Below are 16167 nucleotides of genomic sequence, written 5' to 3'. Positions count from 1 at the left end.
GAGAGCCCGATGCGGGGCTTGATCCCACGACCCTGAGACCATGACCCGAGAGGAAGGCAGAGGCTTAACCCAAGCTTTTTGTTCTCAATTAATCATTGTAGAGCGTGCAATTCAGCGACTTTTAGTACATTCAGAGCTTTTTCCTAATTTTTAAAATGATCCTTAAGATTTTTAAGTTTAAATGATCCTTAAGGGCGCCTGAGCGGCTCAGTCAGCTGAGCACCCAACTCTTGATTTCAGCTCAGGTCATGATCTCGGGGTCGTGAGATCAAGCCCCACATCAGGCTCCGCGCTCCGCGGGGAGTCTGCTTCAGGTGCTCTCTCTCCCTCTTCCCCTCCCCCCATGGGCACGTGCTGTCTCTCTCTCTCTCTCTCTCTCCCGCTCTTCAATAAATAAATCTTTTTAAAAAATGAAAAAACAAAAAATAAAATCATCCCAAGTCATTATGTCTTCTAGGAAACAACGGCGATGAGGGATGGGAGGTGTGTGTATGTTTTTTGGTGGTGGTGGTGGGGGTTATTTATTTATTTAACAGAGAGAGAGAGAGACAGCCAGAGAGGGAACACAAGCAGGGGGAGTAGGAGAAGGAGAAGCAGACTTCCCACCCGGATCAAGATAAAGATCATTTCCATTTTCCAAGAAGTTCGCTCATGCATCTTCCTTGTCAGTTCCCGGTAGCCTGACCTACGTCACCACACATCAGTCTGGTGTGTCCTGGGGCTTCAGGTAAATGGAATCGGAGGGCCTGCGCTCTTTATATCCAGATGCACACGGATGATGCCCCGATGGGTGGGGAAGGGGACGGATGGATGGGTCAACAGATGGAGAGAGAGACCCACTGATGGATGGAGGGGGTGAACTGACGACCGCTGGCCGCTGGGGGTTCTGGGTAAGGTCTCCGCCTGGCAATAGGGGAAGACACAGGGCAGGGGAACCGGGTGGGATAGTCAGGCTTGAGGCTTGACGCCCCTTGCCCACAGCAAAGTGACAGGGACCTGTAGAGCAACTGTCTGCGAGCTTCTGGCCTCATCCCCAGTGTGACCTACACACGGATCGGCGGCCGTCCTATCCTGCCGCTGGCTCTCACCCTTTAACCCTGCTTGCCCGGCCGCCCCCTCCAGGTCTGGGACCCCTGCTCACCCCACTCCCTCTCTCCACCTGGTCCAGGCCCAAGTGGGGGTTACTGACCAGTGTGGACATGTTAATCAAATTTCATTGGCTGACCCGGACCTTCCAGTCTCCAGCCTCAGCTCACTGAGCGGCAGACGCCTAGGAGCCCCTCTGGGAGGACTTACAGAGACTTCTCGAATCGGCTCCTCCTCATTCAGAAAGCAGCAGCTTCCTCCCACTCGGGTCTAGCTTTTATCCCACTTATTGCAGTGTAGCCCTTTGAGGGGTCCTGAGTAGGGGCGACGCTGGAGTTAGGGTCTCGAGGAAACCACCCTCCACTGCTGGCCCCAGGAGCAGGCTCTTGGCGCCCCCTGGCGGCCACCGTCTCTATCGCATCTCCGCACGCTTCCCCCTTGAACTTGGGAGATGCTGCATTTTGAGGGTCTATACCACTCACTCAGAGAGAGAAGGACGTTAACGTTCACTCAGAACCACTGGCGGCGCCACGAGACCCCTCCCGGCACAGTCATCAGTGGCATCCACCTCCTGCCCTGTCATCCATCCCCCCGGGGCAGGTCTCAGCAATCCAGCCCCCCGACCCCTCTGCCTCCCACCTCTGCAGGGCACCTCCATCCATCCAAAAGTTCTGCCTGGAATATCCTTGGTTATCCTTGATCTCCCTCTGGCCTTCGCACCCACACCATCTGTGCACTCCACCTTCAAAACCTATCTGGATTCTAGCAACTTCTACCTCACCGATTCCACACCGGTCTGGCAGCAGCATCTCCCGCCTGGACTACAGCAGTTGCTTTCTTACTGGGTTCCCTGCTGCATCTCTGGCCCCCTAGAATCTGTTCCCCACCCACAGTTAGAGGGACTCTTCTCACATGGTCCCTATGGCCCAGCACAATCTGGCTCCAGGGTGCATTAGGGAGCTCACCTTCCACGCTCTCTCCTCGGTTCACTTGGTTGCAGGTAGATGAGTCTCCCTCACCCTTCGTGAAGTTCCCAACCTCAGGACCTTTGCACTAACTGTTCCAGCCCCCTGAAAATTTTTCCCTGCGATATCCACAAGGCTTGCCCCCCCCCATTTTATTCCAGTCTCTGCTCAAATGCCAGCTACCAGGAGAAGACTCAGTATTTTGGCTTAGTACTTAGGTGGCTGAATGGGGCTGAGGACTTTTAAAAATGGTATTATTGCTGTTGAAGGAAAGGGAGGACTCCGTCATGGTGCCAGATTTCTGACCTGGGGGGCTCCTGTGATTGTCATTCTAGAGTTCAGATCACGGGACTTTCAATCATCACTCAACATTCTCTGCACCTGACACCCCAGATGCTGTGGACATGTAGAAAAGGTAAGGCACAGAGTGGTGCAGGCATACTCAGCTGTCTGTGCTGCTGCCTCATTCATGAAAGGCTGGGCTCTCCAAGGGGAATGGAGAAAGTCCTGGCTGGACTCAGACTCTCAGCAAGTCTGTGTGGCCTTGGGTAAACCTCTTGCCCTCTCTGGGCCACCATCTCATTTGCTGGCAAATGAACACAGCAAAAATGTCAGCTCTTCACAGTGGTTTACACTCACACAGACCTTGGAAATCTCTTAGTATTTTAAACATGATTTCCCTGAGTGTGAGAGCAACACATGGTTGTGTGGGGCAGCGATCAGAGCCTGGGCGGGGCCCTCAGGAATGACCCCCAGGATGACAGCACGGAACCCCGAGGCCACCACTGCCGGGAGCACTGGGTGCAAACACGACCAGCCCCAGTCGTGACCCCGGGGTGTCTTCTGCCACCCCGAGTCTCTGGAGGGGTCCACCTGCTGGCACTTGCTCTGCGGCCAGGGGAGGGGGTCAGGCGGGCCCACCTGGCGCCTCCACTGTGGGCAACACGGGAGGAAGCCGAGGAGGTGCAGGAACATGACAGGAGGAGGAACCCCCCACGATCCACCTGCAGGGGCACAGCCTCCAGCATCCTCCTCCCAGCACGCGTTTCCAGACAGCTACAAATTGGTCAAGGTCCTGTGGTGCTCTTGGCCCCTTGAACAGTTCTGGGAGACAGATCCTAAGTGTTTCCCCAGCTCGTTGCACTTTCATCTGAAAGCGGACTCTTTATGAATGGCAGAGCAATGGCCCGAGTGTAGACACCCCACTCGTAAATACCCGTGTCCTGCCCTTGCGTGTCTGGACTATTTGTTTTTAATTTTCCAAACAGTGCAACAGCGGACACCTTTGTTTGCATCAGGGGCTCTCTGTCTGCTTCTGAATTCCCACTTTTAAAAAGGCTTTGCCCATTATGGAAAATTCGGGGAGGCTGGAAATAGAAGGGTAAAGAATCCCCCAGAATCCCCCCCACCCAAGAGACCCTGGGCATCAGGGGGTTTGGGTCCTGTTGGCTTCTTTGCACAAAGCATCTGCACAGACACAGAGGCCGCTTATCACCCACGCGTCTGCCCCCTCGGTCCCCTCGGTCCCCTCAGTCTGTGGCGGGGCCCGCCCGGAGCCATGAGCTGCTTCCTTCCATTCTGCACCGCACTCTACCCCCCAACATCCCTGCACACGGTGCCTCTCCCCCAGCTTCCGGCTGCTTCCTTAGGGCCTTTCCCGAGAGAGCAATTAGTCGGTTAAAAGGTAAGAGGATTTGTGAGGAGTCTTTGGCACGGACTGCAAGTTTCCACTTTAAACAAAAAATTTTTTGTTGTTTTTTCCCTAATATTGTTATAAGAGCAAACACTCAGGGAGCGCTAACTCTGTGCTCCGAACTTTCCCCAGGCGGACTCCCTTAATCCACGTCATAAGGCACAGTGAGGGATCATTATGCCCGTTTTGCAGATGGTGCCTCGGAGGCACAGAGAGGTTGAGTAACCTTCACAAGGTCACGAAGCCAGGAAACCAGCTCCCACACCCAGGTTCCTGATCATTCTCCCATTTGTTGGTGTCGGGACAGTCAGAGGCAGATTGAGATTTTGCAGTGCCTGGAGCTTTCACCATTTGGGGGAACCCACTGCAGGGAAAAGGATGTTGCAGACTGAAATGCAGGTGCAGGGCCGTGGAAGGAACCCCAGGGGCGAATCCGTGGCCCTGACACTTGAGCTCCAGCATCACGTTGAGGAGCCCCCCTCCCCACCCAACTATGCCCTTTTCAAAACATGTCACTGTCTTTGTTTTACGAGGCATCCAGGCGTCTGTCCACTTAGCCCCCCTATTGTTCTATGTGTCTCAAAGGAAGTTGCAGACCTGAGCGTGGCCTTCAGCTTGCAAATCTTCAGGAGCTCAGAGTTCAGCATTTTTTCCGCCTTTGATGTAAAATTCAGATGCGCAGTGTAATTTACGTGCAGAAAACCGCCCCCATGTATCTTTGCCACAGACCCGTGTTCCGTCTGTAGGGGAACAGACGCATTTCCCCAGGCAATGGAGCAGCGTGGGCTTCCGGAGGGCTCTGCCTGGAGTCCAGGCTGCGGGGCGTGTCCTTGAACGGCGATGACCAGCCCACCCCCAAGTCCCCTCTATTTGACACAGGAGCTGGTGGCCGGCTCTGGCCATTAAGAGTTTCCTCCCCGGAATGGGTTTCTGGGATTTCGGGGTCAGAGGCTGAGGCTTAAGGCTCCCTTCGCGGAGTGGCTCTCGTGCTCACCGCAGCGGACTGTCCCCTGCGCCCTCCCCAGCCAGGTGCACGGACAGCCATTCTCCTGTCCGCACATTTATTTTTACGAGGGGATGCGGAGCAGGAGCCGCTCCTTGAAGCCGTAATGTTCCCCGGGATGCATGAGGAATTGGGGAGGTGGGGGCCCCGACTTTGGTCTCTCCCTCCCACCGCTTTCATAAACTGCTTGCTCGACTTTTATAAACATTGTGTCCCCGTGAAAAGTCTCCAAGGGCCACAACAAAAAAGAGGGAAAGGCTAACAGAACACACTTGTCTTCTGACAGGTGATACCGGATGCAAAGTAAAAAGGCAACGGCCTGGGGGAAACATCTGGAAGGTCCAGGACGGACTTCAAGAGTTGTAACAAATGGAGCTCCTCCATGTCAACAAGGAAAGGACGGCCTAGGAGGAAAGTGGTCTGAAGGTTCGCGCCAGCAGGGAGTGCCGGTGAGGGATACGGACACACAGACTCAACCTCATGGACGGCCAGATGGGGTAAAATGAGAACTGGGAGATCCTACAGCCGGAGAGCTCCGAGCCAACAAGCGGGCTGCTGCGTTGCTGGTGGGTAAAAACCAGCCCGTCGTACGAGAGGATTCACGGAACCCATCCAATGAGCTCTGCCACGTACTCGCCCTCACAGCCCAGACATCCGCTCCCAGGTTCCCGTCCTCCGGATACCTGTGGCGCAGCCCAGTACGACCCTCCTTCCCGTTTCCTTAGATGGGCCAGTGGGAGCCAGAGTCATGTTGTGACACACTCACACCCTCCAGTTGCAGGCATCTGTAAGGAAGTAAGATAAAGGAGCGCCTTGCACACACACACTTCTCCCAGACACGCTGAAAAAAGCCGAATACAGACCCACTACCAGTGTGACCGTTTCCAAGACACAGATTAGAGCCGTTTGTTCGATTTTTCCACGTACACGTATGGAGTTCAATGGACTTGCTCACGGAACATACCAGAATCGTTAAGCCTGAACTGCAGTGACAGTTACTTCCGCAGAAGAGGGACGGGCTGGGCTGGAACACTAAGGCTCTGGCTCACACACGGTGCTGCGGTACCTCCGCGCACAGTGTCAGTGACACAGCGGGAATGTGGGCCTTTGTTACTTGGAGAAAAAAGGTTTTAAAAAACTCCTTTTTAGGGGCTCCTGGGTGGCTCAGTGGGTTGAGCCTCTGTGTTTGGCTCAGGTCATGATCTCAGGGTCCTGGGATCGAGCCCCACAACGGGCGCTCTGCTCAGCAGGGAGCCTGCTTCCCCCTCTCTCTCTGCCTGCCTCTGCCTACTTGTGATCTCTCTCTCTCTCTAATAAAGAAATAAAATCTTTAAAAAAAAAATCCTTTTCAAATTGGTGTAGGGAGGAGGGATCAGTGTCTTCTGATGTGCCTCAGGTCCATCACCTTTCGGACAGAGAGGACTGGACCCCTCTTGGAGCGGGGGGAATCCATCCGCTTGAAAGTACAGTAGGTTTGGGGCACCTGGTATGAAGCTGAAGCGTTTGTCTTTGGCTCAGGTCATGACCTCGGGGTCCTGGGATTGAGTCCCAGATGGGGCTCCTTGCTTAGCGGACAGCCTGCTTCTCCCCCTGCCTGTGCTCACCCTCTCTCTAATGAATACATAAGATCTTTAAAAAAAGGACAGCAGGTGCTCGGCGACCATCACAACCACCCGTCACCTGTGCAGCAGGACGGCAACTGAGACCTGCCTCTCAGTCATCCGGGCAGAGACGTGGGCCATTTCCCTCACCCCCTAGCTGTGATCTCCACTCCCCCTTCTCGGCTCCCCACCAGCCGGGGAGCCCCATCTCCTCTGCTCCCTTCCCCGAAGATCTTGCCGCGCTAGGGTCTGGTGGAGACGAATGTTCTGGTACCAGCACCCCCAAAATGCTAGGGAGGGACAGAGAGAGACGCTGCCCCCAGGAGGGGGACAAGTCACACGTGAGCCCGAGGAGTCAGCCAGCGGTGATTTATTGTGGGGTAGGGGCTCCGGCATCCGTGGTGTCTACAACCTGGGGACAGAGGAGAGGGGGCTGAGGGTGCGGGGGCGGAGGAAGGGCCCCACGGCCTCACCCCCTCGACACCGGCCAACTCCAGTTCGGGCCCTTCCATTTCCCTCTGGGGAGCCTCCCCCGCCCAGACTCTGAGCTCAAAGGCATCTAGTGTGGCGCCCCCTCCCAGGTCGGACGGGGCCCCACCAGGAAGGAGGGCAGACAAGGGCCCCTTCTCCTCGGCAGCTCAGAGGGGTTCCTGCCGCAGCCCGGAGCCCCGTCGGCCCGGCAGGGAAGGGGGCGCCACTCACTGGATCTCGCGGAACGCGCGCTTCTCCACGAGCTTCACTTTGTACTTGCGCTTGAACCTGCAGGAGGGAAGGGGGCGGTCAGTGGCCAGCAAGCCCACCAAGCGCAGGGGCGGGAGGTTTCCCAAAGCCCTCCCTCCCCGCAGCAGCCCTGGGGACCCTCACTTGGCTCTCTCCCGAGGCTCGATCATATTTCTCTTCTGGAAGCTCTTGAAACGGTCGCGGAGAATGTTGCCTTCCGGCTGCGGGACACAGAGAGGGAGGCCTCAGTTGGGGGGGCCCAGCCTGGCCCTGGGCTGGTGGGGTGATGTGGAGGGACCCCTGGGCTAGGTCCGCAGCACCAGCGGGATGGAGGCTGAAGAGGAGGAGAGTGTGCCGGGCATGGGGCAGCAGCGGCACGGGCCGGGCTCAGACCAACGGGGCGCGCGGCCCCGGATGAAGTAGCGTTGGCGGCAGCCCCGAGCCGGGGCCAAACCGCGGGGTCCACGGCCGTGGCGAGGCGCCCAGGGCCACCGAACAGGTTCTAAGTGCGTGCGGGACAAGACCGTGCTGAGCTTTAAGGAGACCTGCCCAGCACTGAAGGGGAGAAAGGTTGTCCCGGCTGCTTTGGGACCCGGCTGGGAGGGCCTCCCAGAGGCCATAGGCTCCAATCGTACCAGAGGGCCCCTCACCCCCGAAGACCCCGTGCCCTCAGCCCCCAGGCGTCAGTCCAACCGGCCCAACCCGGGGGCAGCCGTGATGTCGCCCATAGCCCCTGCGGGCACGGGGAGCAAGGATGGGTATCATCACTGGGCACGGGGTCTCCCCTACAGCACAACACCCCGGGCGGGCAAATACCTTCAGGGTCCTGAGCGAGTCAGACAGCTCCGAGCTGAGCTGCACGTCGATGTCGGGGGCCTGGTACCTAGAGAAAATGGGCAGGGGTGTTCAGGGGGTCAGCCTCGCCCAGGGCAGCAGGCCTTCCAGAACTGGGGGCTCCGCGGGGAGATGATCTTCCAGGAGGAGGCCAGGAGGGAACCGGGACCCCAGATCCCCGCTCCCCACCCCAAGCCGGGCCTCACTTGAGCCGCCCCAGCCTGCGGGGTCTGTCCGCCTCGGCCAGCCGCCGCTCCCGCCGCTGCTCCCGCCGCCGCGCCAGCTCCGCCAGCCGCCGCGTCACCTGGGCCTTGATCCCGCGTAGCCTGAAGAGCTCCTGGTGCCGGAGCCGGGCCGCCCGCACCTCGGCCTGCTGTACCCGCTGCAGCAGGGCCGGGTGGAGTCAGGGGCCCGGCTGAGCACCGTCCCCTGGGAGACCTCCCCCCTTGCTGAGGCCCCCAATGCCACCTCCCCCGACTTCCCAGCCGTTTCCCAGAACCACCTTCCTTACCCGCTGGTGGTCTGTAAATCCCACACCCCCAATATAAGCATCAGGGCAGCAGGGACTGGATCTAGAACATGCCCCGTCACATCCTGAGCCCACATGCCGCGGGAGAAGCAGCAGGCTAGAGACCACAGCGCTCACCATCTTCCGCGCAGCCTTCTCCCGCCGCCGCTGTTGCTCGGTCTTCTTCTCCGCCGCAGCCAGGCGCGTGGGTGCCGGGGAGGCCTCCACTCCTTCGGCCGGCTCCCCTCCAGCCTCGGGCCCCCTGTCTTGGCCCTCACCTGGCTCCCCCTCCCCGTCTGACTCCTCCAGCAGCCCCTGGCACAGCTCCTGGAACGCAGACTCCTGGGGCGGGGGGGGGGGGGGGGGGGGGTGGGGGGGGGGGGGGGGGGCGCGGGGCGGGCAGGGGCAGGGCAGGGCGGGCAGGTGTGGGCTCACCTGGGTGGCAGGCTGTTCCGAGGCGGGCAGCGCCAGCCGCCTTTCCAGCTTCTCCGCCTCCTTCTGCCGCTGCAGTTCGACCTCGTGGGCCGCCCGCAGCAGGGTCTGGGAGGGGAAGGGGTCAGGGCTGAGCACCCAGGGACTTACAGACAAACCCAGCCTCCCACCACTGTGCCCCAGGCCCTCCTCCCGCGCCAGTTCTCATTGAGGACGGCCCGATCCCTGATCTCTGCACTCGGTAGTTTTGTTCACGCAAGACACAGAACAGGCAAACGTGTAAAGACAGAAACAACAGTGGGGCCACTGAGGGAAGATGGGGCGGGAGGACGGTGCCGGCTGATGGGTGCCAAGCTTCTTTTGAGGGGATAAAAGCATTGTAACATACTGGTGAGGGCCACTCAGGCCACACAACTCTGCAGACGCTAAAACCATTACATCCCACGCAGTGAGTGGGCGAGTCCTAAGGCGTGGGAGCGCTCTCTGTGACACAGCTCAAAGAACAAGAGACATGGACCGACCTTCCCACGTTCTCCCCCCACAGCCAAGCCAGCCCGCGGGGGACGGCGATGGCCTCTGCCTCTGCCTGGCCTCTGCCTCCTCCCGCTCGGCATCGTGGCTCCGGCTTCGCCCACACCGAGTATCGGGCGCAGAAAACTGCTCGCTCTGCTCCGGGCCGGCTAAGGGGCCCATTCGTCATGAACGAGGCGGAAGGGCACTCGCTCGAGCGTCCCGCGTCTGCTCCACGATCTCGATCTGTCTCTGGGAACCTGTGCTCCCCGAGGCCAAAGAATGTCCCCTCTGTTCACGACACCCGCGCTCAACGGACATCACCGATGTACAGTGACTCCCACAGCCAGGTGTCCGCTGCCGACCTAGCCTGGACCTTAGAAAAATCTCACCGGCTCAGACTACTAGCATTTCTTTGAGGTCTTTTGCATCTAAGCCCGTGGACTCCCCGAAAAGTGGCATGGCATGGTCTCATACACCCCCGGGCCTTTGTACACACTGTCTCTGGCACACACCTGAGAACACCCAATCCCCTCGCTCCCCACAGCAAACTCCTCCTCAGAACTCTGGTCTAAGATCTGATATCCCCTTCCTCCAGGAAGCCCTCCCTGACCCCCAAGGCTAGGCTTGGCGACTCCTCTGGGTTCCCTCATCCCAGCCCTCTGGGTCATCACTGTCTGGAAACAGGTCTGTCTCCCCTGCTGGACCGTGAGTCTCAGGAGGGGAAGTGGGGGGTCGCCTCAGTCACTGCCGACTCCCCAGCAGCGGGCGGACACAGGAGCCCAGTGAGGCCAAGCCAACCAGGTGGCCAGGCGACAGCTGAGGAGAGGCTGCATACCTGGTGGTCCTCGAAGGACGGGTTGTAGGAAGCTCCAGCTGGTGTCACCTCCACAGCAGGGACCTGGGAAGGCTTGGTGTGCAGATGCAGCGGCCGCTGGAGGAGGACAAGACTCATGAAGCCTGGCAGCCCCACAACTCGAGACCGCGCATGCTCTGAAGCCGGTTCCCCAGGCGGGGCAGGTGGCAGAGGCCTTGGCAGGGCCCACGGCCTTCCAACTGGGAGGTGCCGGTGGGTCCGGCGTCTAAGACAACGGACACCTGCTACCCAGCTGCCATGCTACCCAAGGGAGCCACAGCCCCAGGACGAGAAAGCTCCCTGCGGGGGGTTAGGGAGGGCCCTGCCTGCCTTTCCTGAGAAAAGTCCCTGTAACCCCTGTTGTGGGCACCACTGGTAAAAACACGGGTAAGGGCACCTTGACTTTAGTCCCCAGTCTGTCACCTGCAGCAGCCTTGGCAGAGGGCGTGAGGTGGTCTCTGTCATTCAGAGCAAAGGACAGTGGACAGAGGGCTGGCAGAAGCCCCTGGTGTGGCCCGGCTCCTGCCGCGGGAGCTTGTGACAAATGCAGAAACCCGGGTCTACCTGGCCCAAATCTGAATCCGATCAAGACCTGTGCCTCAACAAGACCACGGCAGGGATAGGGGGTGGTGGTGGCTGTCCCTCTGGCCTTTGCCCAGAAGCCTGGGGGTAACCCCAGAAGCCCCCGGCCCCCACCCACTCCCCACACCCAACTGCCCACCTGTCGCAGTGCTTCTGCCCCAGGGCGTTGTCTTGGGTCCCCCCCCCCCATCCTGGCACGTCCACCCACCACGATCCTGACTCCTCAGAGCTGTCACTGGGACCCCACTCTTCTACGCAAAATCACTAACAGGAAAACTCCAAAACCCAAGCTCCTTCCCACCAGGCCAGCCTCCTCTGAGCTGTTACTCAGCCCCACCCTTGTACTCCCTAGTTCCCTGCCCGGTGGCCCTGTCCCGGCACAGCCCACGTGGGGAGGACCTGTCGGCACAGGCCCCTTCTCAGGGAAGCTTTACTCATCCCCCAAAGCACCCCACTGACCGCCGGCACGCGGACCTCTCCTCTGGGGGCACCAGCTCGAGGCCTGGCTCCTGCATGCGCGGTCTTGGCCCCTGGCTGAGACGGAGGCTCTAGGGCCCCAGTGCAGCGCCCACCACCTCTGCCCTGCTCTTACCGGTCGCCAAGAACCCCCTGTGCCAGTCTCACCTTCACCCCTTTCTTCTTGGTCTGCTCCAGGAAAAAGGCGTCCTGGCCAGCCAGGGGCCGCTCCAGAGGGTCTGTGGAAGCGATACGGGGTGGCTGCTGGGGGCTTGCCAGTGAGGCCTGAAGGGCTCCCTCCCACCCCTCCTCCCAACAAAGACAGCACCAAAACATGGACTGGACAAGGGAGGGACGGACTCTCAGACCCCAATGGGTTTTGAATGCCAGGCAAAAGAGCATACAGACAGGTCCCAAAGCAGAAGGGAGCCAAGGCTAAGGGGCAGGGGGCAGCCCTCAGGAAAGGGAAGCCCAAGACACTGAACTCTGCTGAGGATCATCGAAGTACCTGCCAACACCTCCCTCAGACCCTGTGCGCTTGTGCAGCAAACAACCTGCAAAACTGTGCATGGCAGCCTTGTCCCCACCCACAAGTAACAGCAGGGGCACTCACTGTCTTTGGCCCAGAGATCATAGAAAGGCCGCTCGACGGTATCTTGGGGCCCGGGCTTGGCTTTGGTAGCAGGAGGGTTGAGAAGCCGGGCCTGTGCCCTGCGCACCTCCCGGGGCAGCTCGCCCTGCTTGGCCAGCTTCTCCCATAGCTGCTCCTTCCGTTTGAGCTTCCTGGCATTGGGGACCTGGTGGGCGAGGACGCTGGGTGGAGGAGAAGTAGCACAGGTGGATAAAGCAGAGGCCTGAGAAATGGCCCAGCTCCTCCCGGTCGGGCTCTGCACCCCCACTACCCAGCAGCTCCTCTCCCAAGCACCCTGTACAAGGTGCACCTCCTCTGCACTCCTCCTGCCTCTCCCACCCAGCCTCAGAGCCCACCCAGCCAGGTCTGTCTCCAGCCTGGGCCTCTCCCCTGACCCGAGAGCCAACAACACGGGGGCCTCTGCAGGTCTCCCAAGAACCTCACACATCATTTCAAAACTGACCTCAGTTGGTCCCCACAGCCGCTCCTCCCATATCCCCATCTCAGGAGTCCACCCCGTCACCCATCCAACCTCCCCTCCCTCATAGCTGTCACTAAGCCAGCCTGCTGGGCCTCCTGATAGCTCCCAGCCATCCCTCCCCTCCACCCCCAAAGCTCCTGGCTGGGCCAAGGCCCTGCACTTTTCTGCCTCAGCCACAACACCCCGGCCCCCACCTCATTTCCTCCAACCCACCCGCAAAGCCCCTGTCCGATACCATCCCTCTCCTCCAAGTGACGCTCACCTGACCTGACCCCCTCCCCCTAGAAGTGAGTGGCGGCTGTTGCACAGGAGGACGAGAGACGAGATGCCAGAGCCCAGCAGGAAAGACGATCTGGGGGTGGGGGTTGGGGGGACACTCACTCTTTGGGGGCAGGGACCTTGGATGTGTTCTCTAGGATGAGGTCAACACGAAGGGGTTTCTTGAGAAGAAGTGATCTTTTCTGGCTTCTGGTCCTCTTGTTCAGCTCTGGGGCTGGGAGAAAGGAGAGCAGTCGAGGGTTCGGGCCTCCTCGCTTCCCAAGAGCAACTTCCCACCCCTGCGTTTCGGCCCCACGGCAGCCATCAGACCTGCATCCCAGGGCAGACGAGGAGGCCCCAGGCTGGCCCCAGGCTTCCACCTGGGGAAAGAGGTGCCCAGAGTGTCCAAGCTCTGCCCAGCCCCCCGCCCCCATCCATTTCCTGGGCCACCTGGAAACAGCCCTGTGCTGGGAACAGAGAGAGGGTCAGACCCACAGCCCTGCCCTCTAAGGGCTTCCAGACAAGGCAGGAAAACCAGGAATGCTAACGACAAAGAAGGCGACCAAGGGACACTGAGGCCCAGGAAGCTGGACTCGGGACCCAAAATGGCTGCTTCTCAACACGATGCTTTTCCACCTTCTTTCACCTGATAGTGAAAAGCAAACTCCAGGACCGAACGCTCTAGGACAGAACCCACGTCCTTCTGTTTCCTAGGCTACGTCCTGAAGACTTCACTTCTCTGCGCTTCCAAATGAGAACCTTACACGCCTAACTCACGGGGTTGCCTGGAAAGGTCATGACTGCAACAGCATGAGGCACCGTGCTCACCTGGGAAAGCCCACAGTCACTATTACCTTTCTTTTTCCTCCCTGTGTCCCCAGGACCTGAAACTGAGAGCCATAAGTCAGTCAGTCACGTGTCCCTGGAGCTGCTATGGCACCGGAATGGAGCCCGTAAGCCACCGCCAGACTAACAGGCCACGAACAGTGCCTCTTTCTTTCTTTTTTAAGCCAAAAACAGAATCTATCAACTGCTTCTCCTCTGCTCCCAAAGAGACTTCATACTCGCCAAAGCAGGCCTTCGGGATTACCCTACCTGTTCCCTGGGGCAGGTCCTGCCTTCCCCTTGCTGTTCCCACTCCCATCGGCTCCCTCCTGTGAAAGGTGACCTCTTCAATCATCACCTCTCACTCGCTAGCTCAGTCTCCTGCACCTCAAAGCAGGTCCTTTTCTGCTCATGGAAACAGACCCTCCCACGTTCGTTGGAATGGACCCCTGGACTGAACCCACACTCGCTCCCTGCTGTTCAAGCAGCTTGCCACTTGCTCAATAAAGAAGACCCTTAGCTTGTTTTCTAGCTCCTGGTTAAAGCGATCGTCTATTTTTGGTCTGTTCTACTCACCCTTGGAAAACCTATTACTCACTCAAACCATCCCTAACTCACCTCTCCTGCAATGTTTCAGCAGGCCCCCCGCCCCGCCTTTCGGCAAATCAAAGAAACCAAATTAAGACCAGCTTCTTACCTACTCGTTACACTAGATCTTATTCGTACTCAAGCATGTCTTACTAAAACAGGTCTCATCCTTTCCAGCTTTTCTGCAAGTTAATGAGAGGTCTGCTCATTTACGTCTGATCTACTCACAGGCAGACCCCTGCTGGCTTCCAGGCGCCAGATGGAGACTCGATGAGAACTGCCAGATTGAAGACTGAGAGCTCGGATACCCCAAAAAGAAAATCTGACTTGTTAGTCTTTCATTCCAGATCCTCTTGTTTATAGTAAAGACCTTTCCTGGCTGACGCCTGCCACCCAAGCCCTGTCAATCATAGAGACTAAGATGGACTATACAGAAGGACCAAGCGGGCACCACCGAAAGCTCTTCCTCACCCTTTTTCTTGGAGCCGGTGTCCACGAAGAAGAGTTTCTCATCCGGGGCCTCTGATATCAAGCCACTGGGAGACGGGAAGGAGAATGTCAGCCAGAGATGTGGAGGCTGCAAGCTGCTAGGGAGGGAGGCTTAACCTCTCAGGGGGCCTGGCTTTCCTCTAGTACTATGCACATTCAAGCACCTTCTTCCAGCCATAGGATTCTACCAGGCTAAGGCCTCTCCCTTAAAATCACAGAACTCAGTACTTAACAGATCACAGCGCTTAAAATATCGTAATATTTAATTCTCAGCATTACACAAAGGTGGGTGGACGGGACGCACTTAGGCTACAATTACTAGTCACTTGCCTGAATTATAATTTAACACTGGGGGTCCTCGATGTGGTAACCCAACCAAGACCCCCAACCTCACCCCAGAGGGCAGAGGTACCCGATACAGACACGCGCAGCACCCCGGATGTCCCCCCAAGCACGCTCGGACTCGCACCCCGCCTCGCCGAACGTTGCCCAGATCCCGGAAGTCCCGCCCCACGCACCCGCTAGTGCGCTCCTGCAGCCGCACGTCCTCCAGGAACTGGTCAACTTCCAGCCCCAGCGGCTCCTGAGCGAGCCGCCGCCAGCCTCGTTTCCTGTTTCTTGGGCCTCGCCGACGCCGCCTCAGCGCCGGGTCCACCGAAGTGGGACGGAAGCCCAGGAAGCCGGAATCGGCCTCGCTTTTCAAGCACGGCGTGCTGCCACGGCCACTGCCTCCCGGCGCCATCTTGGCAAAGGAAGCATTCGGTCGCCGGCGCCCCAAAGCCGGTTTCTGGCCTGCGCGCGCAGATTTCCCGCCCCCTCCCGTGACCTACTTCCGGTAACCGCAATCTGGGTAAAGTGACTGGAGCCGCCAAGGGGCGGGAATAAAGGGTAAATGTCTCCTCCCTCTTATGCAAATTCCCGTGGGCCTCGGGTCGTGGGTTGGCGACTCCAGCCCTGAGCAAACACCTCTCCGCCTAGGAAAATTTTTTAAATCTGCGTATATTTTTAGTCTTTAACTTACTATTTATTATTTTTAATCCAGTTGTCTTAAAAAGGAAAATCAGAGCCGTCCGTGGCGGATTCGGCGAAAGACACGCTCCAGTCTCAGAACGTTTGTGTTTTTAGTGTTCTGATCCTAGAATCTTGGAAATCCAGGAGCTCTCCGAGTGCCGTGTTGGGAGCACAGAATCTCATATGCAAACTGTTAGAAACATACAGGGTTGGCAGTGCAGGCTGGGAATCATGAATCCTGGACAAGCTGCATAGCTGTGCCTCACTTTCCCCATCTGTGAATTAGGGACAATAACGGTCCATCAGCCTTATAAGTTTTTCAGGAGAGGAAACGAAATAATAAACCCACAACAGTGTAATATTGTACCGGGGGGGGGGTGCCTGAGTAGCTCAGTCGGTTAAGTATCTGCCTTCACTGCGGTCATGATCTTGGGGTCCTGGGTTCAAGCCCCAAGTTGGGCTCTCCCTCTCCCTCTAGCTCTGTGCTTTCTCTCTTTTTCTCTCTCAAATAAATAAATAAGTCTTAAAAAAAAGAAAAAAAGAATGTGCCTGGTATCCAAATGTTAGCTATTGTTATTGGCTCGCCCCCTGAGGTTTCATCTTAAAATCAACTAATCTTTGCTGTTTACAAATAAGGA

At 58.1% G+C, this 16167-nt stretch overlaps 1 protein-coding gene and 2 non-coding genes across 3 annotated transcripts; all 3 read right to left on the bottom strand.

Annotated features, from left to right (window-relative positions):
- Positions 1-7046: 7046 nt before the first annotated feature.
- NOP53 (NOP53 ribosome biogenesis factor) lies at positions 7047-15285 on the bottom strand. Its single transcript, XM_032839189.1, has 12 exons — positions 15037-15285; positions 14501-14565; positions 12740-12851; positions 11860-12059; positions 11415-11485; positions 10191-10286; positions 8846-8950; positions 8549-8752; positions 8109-8284; positions 7885-7951; positions 7213-7289; positions 7047-7107 (listed from the first exon to the last, which is right to left on the bottom strand). The coding sequence occupies exons 1-12, from the start codon at positions 15258-15260 to the stop codon at positions 7047-7049; spliced, it is 1458 nt and encodes a 485-aa protein (XP_032695080.1). The 5' UTR covers positions 15261-15285.
- Positions 7733-7842, bottom strand: LOC116856201. Its single transcript, XR_004380500.1, has one exon. It is a non-coding gene; the product is annotated as a small nucleolar RNA SNORD23 (small nucleolar RNA).
- LOC116856200 lies at positions 13486-13608 on the bottom strand. Its single transcript, XR_004380499.1, has one exon. It is a non-coding gene; the product is annotated as a small nucleolar RNA SNORA54 (small nucleolar RNA).
- Positions 15286-16167: the final 882 nt, after the last annotated feature.

Source organism: Lontra canadensis, unplaced genomic scaffold (assembly GCF_010015895.1).
Source record: "Lontra canadensis isolate GAN:19392208 unplaced genomic scaffold, GSC_riverotter_1.0 scaffold107, whole genome shotgun sequence".
Classification (NCBI taxonomy): Eukaryota; Metazoa; Chordata; class Mammalia; order Carnivora; family Mustelidae; genus Lontra; species Lontra canadensis.
Note: the sequence above shows the minus strand (reverse complement) of the source record. Positions and strands in the feature narration are given on the sequence as shown.